The following is a 10,070-nucleotide window of genomic DNA, read 5'->3' on the forward strand; positions in this document are numbered from 1 at the left end:
TTTGCTGGGACACTTCAGAGGCACTTCACAGTTCGCCTAATTGAAGTCTTCAGGACGGCAGATTATCTTCCCAAAAGGGCATCCGTGAAACAGATATGTGAAATTTAATCACAGTTTGTCATCTCAATGACATTTAACAAGTTTTGATCTGTTTATTTTTAATGTATAATTAGTTACTCAAAACGACACTCAATGATACAAACTTTGATTCACTAAGGTTGTAATTCGAAACAGGGGAACGATAGACCTGTGAGTCTGACTTCAGTTTTGGGTAAACTGTTGGAGATGATTATAGAATGTAGAATTTATGGACATTAAGGGAGGCAAAAATTGATTAGGGATAGTCATCATGATTCTCTGCGAGGAACATCGTGTCTCACATACCTGATTGAGTTTTTGAGCAAGTTACCAAAAAGATTGATGATGGCAGAGCAACAGGTGTTGCTTATTTGGATTTAGTAAAGCCTTTGACGCGGTTCTGCATGGTTGGACGAAATACTAATAATAGGTCACATGGGATTCATGATGAACTTACGAATTGGATACATAATTGGCTTAGCGGCAGAAGACCGAGTGTAGTGATGGAGAGGTTGCTTTTCGGTCTGGTTGCCTGTCTGCAGCGGTATTCCACAGGGATCAATTCTGTTTCCTCTTTTGTTTGGCATTCACTTCCATGAAATGGATGAGAATACAGAGGAACAGTTAGTGGGGGAGAACCAAAATTGGGGGCATAGTAGGCAGTCAAGAAGGTTTTCTAAGATTACAAAGGGATCTTGATCAAATAGGTCAATGGTCTGAAAAATGACGCATTCAGTTCGATGTGGAAAAATCCAAGGTATTGCATTTTGGTACATCAAACAAGGGCAGGCATTGTACAATTGATGGTAGGACCGAGCGTAGTGTGGTGGAACAGAGGGACCTAAGGGTGCAGATGCATAATTATTTGAGGTTTGCATCACTTGTAGACATGGTCGTTAAAAAAGCGTTTACCACGATTGCCTTCATTGCTCAGTCCTTTGAGGAAAGGAGTTGAGAAGTCATGCTGAGGTTGTACAGAGAAGCCTTTCCCGGCACACTGTGTCTAGTTTTGGTGGCCCAGTTATAAGAAGGATATTATTAGGCTGGAAATGATTCAGAAGAGATTTACAAGGACATTGCCGGTTTGGGAAGGCTTGAGTTATAAAGAAAGGCGGGACATTTTTCACTGGAGCATAGCAGGTTGAGAGGCGACCTCATAGAAGTTCATTAAATAATCAGAGATATACATAGAGTCAATTGTATTTGTCTTTTCCCTAGGATTGGGGATTTGAAGAATGAAGGCATTTTTTTAAGATGAGAGGACAGAGATTTAACAAAGACATGAGAGGCAATTTTTTTTCACGCAGAGGGTGGTTAGCGTGTGTAATGAACCTGACGTGAACCTGAGGAAGTGGTGGATGTGCGTACAATTACAACGTTTGAAAGACATTTGGATAAGTACATGAATAGGAAACTTTTGGAGGGATTTTGGGCCCAGGAACAGGCAGATGAGACGAGATTAATTTGGGATCATTTTCAGCATGAACTGCTTGGACCAAAGTGTTTCTTTCTCTGCTGTATGACTCTATGACGCCATTTAAAACGACAATATATACTAGCACGAGGAAGGTGACATTGGGAGGTTATTTTCACAGGGTACAATGGACTGTGCTGATCTCATTTCAAGAGTTTAAATTGCCAGGATCACCCTCGTAGTCCTTAACCGTTCAGTTGGATCCTGTGCTTTCATGAAACATGCAACATTCTCTGGTCAAAGAGCTCCCTTGTTCCATACAGTGAGGCTGATTCCACAACTTTGTGTGACAGTGTGTTTCTTCAAATTACTTCAGTGGACGACAGCTGAGGGAACCGCTGGACTGTCGTGAAAAGTAACATAGAGGGAGTGTTGTTGCACTGTTGGACACGTGATGTTGAAAGGAGTCTTCGCTCAAATAAAAAAATGTCATGGCTTGAAGCTTATGACTGCATTTTTGCTCAGTTGCGGGTTTGGAGTTTGGTGAGACTCGTCCGTGAATGTCACGGAGCGGTTAACTCACACATTTCAGTGGAAAGTTGATGGTGAATAGTATTGACATACGACTGGAATTACCCATGGACCAGATCAGAGAAGAATGGTTGAACTTAGATTTGAATCTGCCTGTCAAAGATACTCAACTGAACTTCATTTGAAGAAAGTAGATATTAAATGGAAGAATAGACTGTGTATTGGAATAGAGAGATTTTTTGTGAGCTTTGTCAGCAAGTGATTTCTAAACGCATTAACAGTCAGTTTCATTTCATTAAACTCAGCAGTGGCCGCTGGAAATTCGCGCATTACTGCGAGTTGCTATTTTTGTGGAGGGGGGCAGTGGTCGTGGGGAGGGGGGGGGGGGGCGCGGCGCGAGGTATCTTTCAGAATCGCACTGCAATCATCCACCTCTCTGCTGGAGGGAATGGAAATAGGATAGTTAAGTCACTGACAAAATCCCGTCATTAACTGCCAGATGGTGAAGTCATCTGTGTTGTCGCCCTGAAAAGGCGCCCTGAACATTAATGGTCTGGCCCCACCTGCCGATGAGAAATGAGTCCTGAAAATATCTGGCGTCGGATGCAGGGTTTTGTGGCTGCAAAGACTTTCTCAAATGATGCGCGCTGCTCCACGCACAGAAATAGACAGCTGTGTGAGATGGTGAGACACCTGCCAGTTCTGAAGCGTTTGACTGCGTTTTCCAGCCCAGTAAGACTCGGGTATGTAATTTGTAACAGCTGTTGCTGCAGCAGAATTGAATAAAGCTTCCATTGCCCGGTCGGGTTGCTGTCTCGACCAATACATTTGGAGACAGCTGGTGTGCTTCAGTGTACTTTTAAGTTTAGCCGAGTCTCTTTCAGCCCTCGACACCAAAGAAGGAGACTGCTTCACATCGGAGACCAGCATTCCTGTCGAATGTGAAATTTAAAAAGACCCGCAAAATTCTGACAATACTTCAACAAATCAACCGCTGCATTTCAACAAAGGGTTTGCATTGACGTACAATGTGTCGCAATCCAGAAACATATCTTAGCACATGAATAGAAACAAAATACTTATTATGAAATGTATCGTCACTGTTAAAATGCCGTTTCCTGCAAAGCAATATTCAATAACAGCAGCGAGACAATGACCACTACCTATGTTCTTTTCAAACATTGCCTCAGTCTGATATTTTGGAGCAGGACCTGCTTTTCTCTGACGAACGGATTGTGATTAGTGACACCAACTGAAAAGAAAACAGTTCTGTTTAACATTTTGCATTCTCTGTAAACCTTGTATAATTTCAGCGTGCCCTCGGTAAGTTGCGACGAGTGTCAGCCTTGATTATCAGCAAGCACCTGGCGTTAGAGTCGGGTCTATGACTTTCTAACGCAGATAAGTGAATGCTCCCAAGTGACCTGCAGCTCATTTGACGATGCGTGGTTCCATTTCACTGTCATTTTGACTAACCTGGGACAGTCAAACATCTAAATGAGATAACAGACTTTATGCAGCACGATCCTCTCATATATTGCTGGTTCCACTGTGATCTGAGTGAAGTCCAATGACACCTCTGAAGGAAGTTTCGCTTCCCCTTTTGATTAAATACATCATATTCAATTGCCACCTCTTCACCCCGACACCATTTGCTGTGAAAACTTAGCTCCATCTCATTATATTTCTTATTGATTCATTAGATGGATAGATGGCAGGGGGATATCAGTATAAGAGCTCAGACTTCATGAGTGATTGGATAATGTGGATAAGAAAAAAGACAATTCTTCTATTCGGTTGCCACTAACGACAGTGTAGACATTGAATTTGAGCAAGAGAATTGGCCTAAAGTGAAAATTGGAGATAAAGAGACATTTTTATACATCAGATGTTCCGATCTGAAATGCATTATCCGAAAATGCTGTCTGAGCAGAATCAATATAATTTTCAAAACAGACTTGGATAAATACCAGCAACAACAAACGCCATGAATAGGGGAAGAGGTGCACTGGATATTGGTGCAAAGTCTTGGTTTATAAATACAGACCGTCATTGCTAAAACATATTTCAGTGAGTAGCAATCTTACAGAAGAGAGAGGTGACCACTGTTTGATTCTTTCCTGGTATGTCGGTGTCACTATCTGGGCTACCACTTCCAGCCACTTGAAATTGCTTTTGAGAAGTTGATTGTGAGGCGACATCTTGAATTTTCCCTCTCTATTCTGTACGGTTTTGTGTGAAAATTTTCTGGTCCTCTTCAGAGGGCACTTCAGAGTCATTCTATTGCTCAGGGTCTGGAGGTAAATATACTCCAGACCAGGACAGGTCAGCAGATTTTCTTACCTGAGGGGCATTGATGAACAAGATTCGTCTTTTAAAAAAAAGATATGACAGTTTCGTGGTCACTATGACGATAACAAGCTTTCAAATGATTCTTTTTAAAATGTGAAATATAAGTTGCCTTACTTGACATGAGTATCTCTGACGCTTTTTAATGGATATTACACAATGACACGAGGAAGGCAAGACGGAGAGGGCGTGTTTAAAGTGTGAAAGGAACTATTCTGATCCAATGTAGAATTGACATTAGCAGGAACAACCGCATGTGCCCGTTCTGATCTGTAGGATCCTTTGATTTTGTGAAGCACGCAATATTCTTGGTCCAAAGTGCTCTCTTGTTCCATGCAGTGAGTTTTATTCCACCAACGTGTTTCAAAAATTAATTCAATGGAAGTGGCCTAACTGAAAGATGCACTGTCAGAGAAGCAACACAGAAGGCGTTCTGATATTACTGTAACGCACTGCTTGGAAGTTGACGCCCAAAGGAGTATTCTGTCAGGTCAATAATCACAAAGCATGGGATTTGACCTTGCCCTTTTGTTTCACTGCACTACAGTGTTGCAACGCCTTCACGAATGCCACTGACTGGCTTACTTATCCATTTTAGAGGGGACTAAAAGTCCACAGTGTTGCTGTGCTGCTATCGTCACATATGTACGAGATCCAGGTAAGATAGGCAAATTTGGACTTGAACACGCAGAAACAGTAAGTAGAAGGATTTATTATTCGGAGTAGCAAGGGGTCCATTGGAATCGAGTGGACTGTTTTGGGATGAGCACTCTGGTGGCACTCTGGTTCAAATCTGCCACCGCAGATGGTAGAATTCGAGTTCAATGAAGAAGAACCTGGAATTAGGGGTCTAACGATGACCATGAAGCAATTGTGAATGAGTGATTCCAACATTTTAATAGTCAATCACGTTTCATCATGTCCAGCATTGCTGGCCTGCTATTAACATTTGACTGTGATACCCGACTTTATGATCCCATCAGATTTGGGCAGGGTTCATTCATCTCTCTACTGTAGAGACTGAGGAAAATGTAATGAAGTTACAAAGAGAATATGTTTCTTTATCTTCCGGATTGTGAAGTTACCTGAATCTCAGCAGTGTAAATGAAAAGGTGATGTGTGTAGGCAAGAATGTATGAAGAAGATTTAAACAGGGAGAGTTTGGTATGTAATGGGGATCGGTGTGAAGGAGAGAGAAGTGCTTTTTGCTTGACCATGTCACTTTATCGACTGCTGCGACCAGGAGACCACCAACTGGAAAATTGCTTGAGAGGGTTGATTCCAAACAAAGAGGAAAGAATCACAAAGGACGATGTCCGTGGACGTATTGTTTGGTGAGACAGATCTGCAGGAGAGATGAGATGTTCTGGTATTTTGGGTACAGAACATGAATTATTTGGCAGACTGCGGAGTATCATGGATGATCTGCAGTTTTTGAGAACAATACGAGAGGCCTTCAGGGGAGATAGGATTGAGCTGCTCAGATCAGTGTAACGTTTCCTTGCAATGAACATAGGAAACTGATTTCGGTGGGACAAGGGATGGTCACCAGAGACACAGATTTCCACTAATTTGAAAAGTAATTAGATCGTGGGGGGATATCATGTGATTTTCAGCAGTTTCATAAGGAATGGGGTGGGAATGGTTTATGTGAACACCAGTTTATAATGAACTTTCAAACACTGCTGACTGAGTGAAAGTTTTGGAAGCACGTTTAATAAGAACGTTAGAAAGGTGTTTGAGGGAACATATGAAGGGAAACAATTCACTGGTTCATAGGTAAAGAACAAAGGGAGACTGAAATCAACAGAAGAGATTTCACAAATTGCTGGGAAAGAAAATTTAGCCCGAATTCCATTTTGTGTCCTTCCCATTCTCTAATTATTAACCTGGTGACAGAAAATGTGGATGAACATTAAACGTCTGCTCCCACCTGCTGGTGGGAAATGAGTCCTGAACGTGCCTGGACTCCAATGCAGGTTTTTGTAGCTGCAAAGGCACTTCCTCAAACGCTGTGCTGCTGCACGCACAAAAATAGACACCCGTGTGGGATGGAGAGGCGTCTCTCAGTTCCAAACTAAACTGCGTTTTACTGGGTCTTTTAGCCTGGTAAGGCTCGGACGTGTAATTTGTAACGAAATCTTTTCCAGCAGAGTAGAATAAAGCTTCTATTGCCTGGTCCGGTTTCTGTCTGTACCAGTACATGTCGCTGTAAGCTGTATCCTTCAGCGTGCATCTGAGTGTAGACGAATGTCCTCCTGAAATCGACACAATGGATGGAGACTGCTCCACGTAGAAGGCCAGAATTCCTGTCGAATGTAAAGTGGAACAGATTCAAATTTATAGCAATAATTCATCAAGACAACGGTTGGCTTTAAATGGAGTAAATCCAGTAATATAAAACCTGTCAAAATAAAAATCCGTTTTAAAGCACGTTTCAAGCATTTCTTACTTTGTTTACATAATTGTCAGGTTACTTTTAAAATTTATCCCAACAGTTTTGAGCGAACCGAGATCCAATCACAGCATTACGTATGTTCTTTTTCAAGCGTTGTTCCAAGTTGGAACTCAGGAGAAGGGATTGCTTTTCCCTAAAGAAAAGTTGGTAATCGTTTTCTCCAACTGAAGAGTGCAGTTCTGTTTAACATTATGTGTTCACTATGAAACTTGTAAAAGTGAAGAGCTGTCTCTGTAATGACAGCCTCGATTTCCAGTTTCAGGATCTGAAGTGAGAGTCGGTGCTATGACTGTGTAACCGAGATGGGAGAATGCTACCGAGTCAACTACAGCTCATTTGACAATGCATTGTTGTATTCACTGTGTGACATTGACTGACCTCGGGACAGTGCAAACATCCAGATGAGATAATAGGCTTCATGCAGCATGATCCTGTTATTTAGCTGTGGCTCCCTCTCTGAAGATAATGCTGTACAATGACACCAGAGCAAGCAAATTCTCTGTTCCATCTGATGAAATGCATCACATCCGGTTGCTATCGCTTTCTGTGACGCCATTTGACGAGAAGCATAAATTCCATCGCACTGTATTTTTCAGTGACACATTACTTTGAGAAATCACACGGCGGTGTGAATAGCAAGACTTAAACTTCAAGAAAGAGGAGATAGTTTGGATTGTAGACATTAAAGGTGATGCAAGATAAGTCGCATTATGGGTAAATTGGAGATGAAGATATCTTTTTGTACATCGACATGCTCTGACCTGAAATCCGTTGTCTGAAAACGTGGTTTGAGCGGAATAACAACAAATTTCAAAACATCTTTAAATAAATAGATGTACAGAGAAATGACAGGATTGAAGGAGAGAGTAGATAGACAGAGGTGAAATGAATACTGTAACAATGTCTAAGAACTATACATGCATATGGAATCTGATGTTTCGGGAAGAAATATTCCTTCACAACACAATGAAGACTATTTCTTTAATTCATTCTCGGGGTGTGGGTGTCCTGACTAGGCAAAAGTCTTTTACACATCCGCAATTTAAAAAAAAATATTCACGGTATGACGGCCTTGCCAACTAAGCCAGAATTTATTCCCCATCTTTATTTGCCAATAGGACAGTTCAGAGGCAACCACTTTGTTGTTAGTCTGCAGTCATATGTAAGGTAGGCCAGGTAAGGACATTAGTGCACCAGTTGATCCCGTATTCCCAGAAAATTCCTGCGTCTCTGGATGAACAGACCAGAGATAATACCACTAAGCCATCGCCGGCACTTATGCTGGAAAGGTGGTAGTGAGGTGCCTTCTTGAAATTTGGTGGTCTGTTCTCTTATGGCTCTGCAGTAGTGATGTTTTGCTGGGACACTTCAGAGGCACTTCACAGTTCGCCTAATTGAAGTCTTCAGGACGGCAGATTATCTTCCCAAAAGGGCATCCGTGAAACAGATATGTGAAATTTAATCACAGTTTGTCATCTCAATGACATTTAACAAGTTTTGATCTGTTTATTTTTAATGTATAATTAGTTACTCAAAACGACACTCAATGATACAAACTTTGATTCACTAAGGTTGTAATTCGAAACAGGGGAACGATAGACCTGTGAGTCTGACTTCAGTTTTGGGTAAACTGTTGGAGATGATTATAGAATGTAGAATTTATGGACATTAAGGGAGGCAAAAATTGATTAGGGATAGTCATCATGATTCTCTGCGAGGAACATCGTGTCTCACATACCTGATTGAGTTTTTGAGCAAGTTACCAAAAAGATTGATGATGGCAGAGCAACAGGTGTTGCTTATTTGGATTTAGTAAAGCCTTTGACGCGGTTCTGCATGGTTGGACGAAATACTAATAATAGGTCACATGGGATTCATGATGAACTTACGAATTGGATACATAATTGGCTTAGCGGCAGAAGACCGAGTGTAGTGATGGAGAGGTTGCTTTTCGGTCTGGTTGCCTGTCTGCAGCGGTATTCCACAGGGATCAATTCTGTTTCCTCTTTTGTTTGGCATTCACTTCCATGAAATGGATGAGAATACAGAGGAACAGTTAGTGGGGGAGAACCAAAATTGGGGGCATAGTAGGCAGTCAAGAAGGTTTTCTAAGATTACAAAGGGATCTTGATCAAATAGGTCAATGGTCTGAAAAATGACGCATTCAGTTCGATGTGGAAAAATCCAAGGTATTGCATTTTGGTACATCAAACAAGGGCAGGCATTGTACAATTGATGGTAGGACCGAGCGTAGTGTGGTGGAACAGAGGGACCTAAGGGTGCAGATGCATAATTATTTGAGGTTTGCATCACTTGTAGACATGGTCGTTAAAAAAGCGTTTACCACGATTGCCTTCATTGCTCAGTCCTTTGAGGAAAGGAGTTGAGAAGTCATGCTGAGGTTGTACAGAGAAGCCTTTCCCGGCACACTGTGTCTAGTTTTGGTGGCCCAGTTATAAGAAGGATATTATTAGGCTGGAAATGATTCAGAAGAGATTTACAAGGACATTGCCGGTTTGGGAAGGCTTGAGTTATAAAGAAAGGCGGGACATTTTTCACTGGAGCATAGCAGGTTGAGAGGCGACCTCATAGAAGTTCATTAAATAATCAGAGATATACATAGAGTCAATTGTATTTGTCTTTTCCCTAGGATTGGGGATTTGAAGAATGAAGGCATTTTTTTAAGATGAGAGGACAGAGATTTAACAAAGACATGAGAGGCAATTTTTTTTCACGCAGAGGGTGGTTAGCGTGTGTAATGAACCTGACGTGAACCTGAGGAAGTGGTGGATGTGCGTACAATTACAACGTTTGAAAGACATTTGGATAAGTACATGAATAGGAAACTTTTGGAGGGATTTTGGGCCCAGGAACAGGCAGATGAGACGAGATTAATTTGGGATCATTTTCAGCATGAACTGCTTGGACCAAAGTGTTTCTTTCTCTGCTGTATGACTCTATGACGCCATTTAAAACGACAATATATACTAGCACGAGGAAGGTGACATTGGGAGGTTATTTTCACAGGGTACAATGGACTGTGCTGATCTCATTTCAAGAGTTTAAATTGCCAGGATCACCCTCGTAGTCCTTAACCGTTCAGTTGGATCCTGTGCTTTCATGAAACATGCAACATTCTCTGGTCAAAGAGCTCCCTTGTTCCATACAGTGAGGCTGATTCCACAACTTTGTGTGACAGTGTGTTTCTTCAAATTACTTCAGTGGACGACAGCTGAGGGA

At 41.7% G+C, this 10,070-nt stretch overlaps 1 gene segment (V, D, J or C); it reads right to left on the bottom strand.

Moving 5' to 3' along the window:
* Window positions 1-6,305: 6,305 nt before the first annotated feature.
* Window positions 6,306-7,293, bottom strand: LOC125482139 (the record flags this gene model as incomplete). The annotated part of the segment is given in 2 exon segments: window positions 6,306-6,681; window positions 7,209-7,293. Coding segments are annotated over 2 exon segments (425 nt in total), but the record flags the coding sequence as incomplete, so codon positions are not given.
* Between the last annotated feature and the right edge of the window lie 2,777 nt (window positions 7,294-10,070).

This window comes from Rhincodon typus, unplaced genomic scaffold, assembly GCF_021869965.1.
Source record: "Rhincodon typus isolate 14 unplaced genomic scaffold, sRhiTyp1.1 hic_rhity00006313, whole genome shotgun sequence".
NCBI lineage: Eukaryota > Metazoa > Chordata > Chondrichthyes > Orectolobiformes > Rhincodontidae > Rhincodon > Rhincodon typus.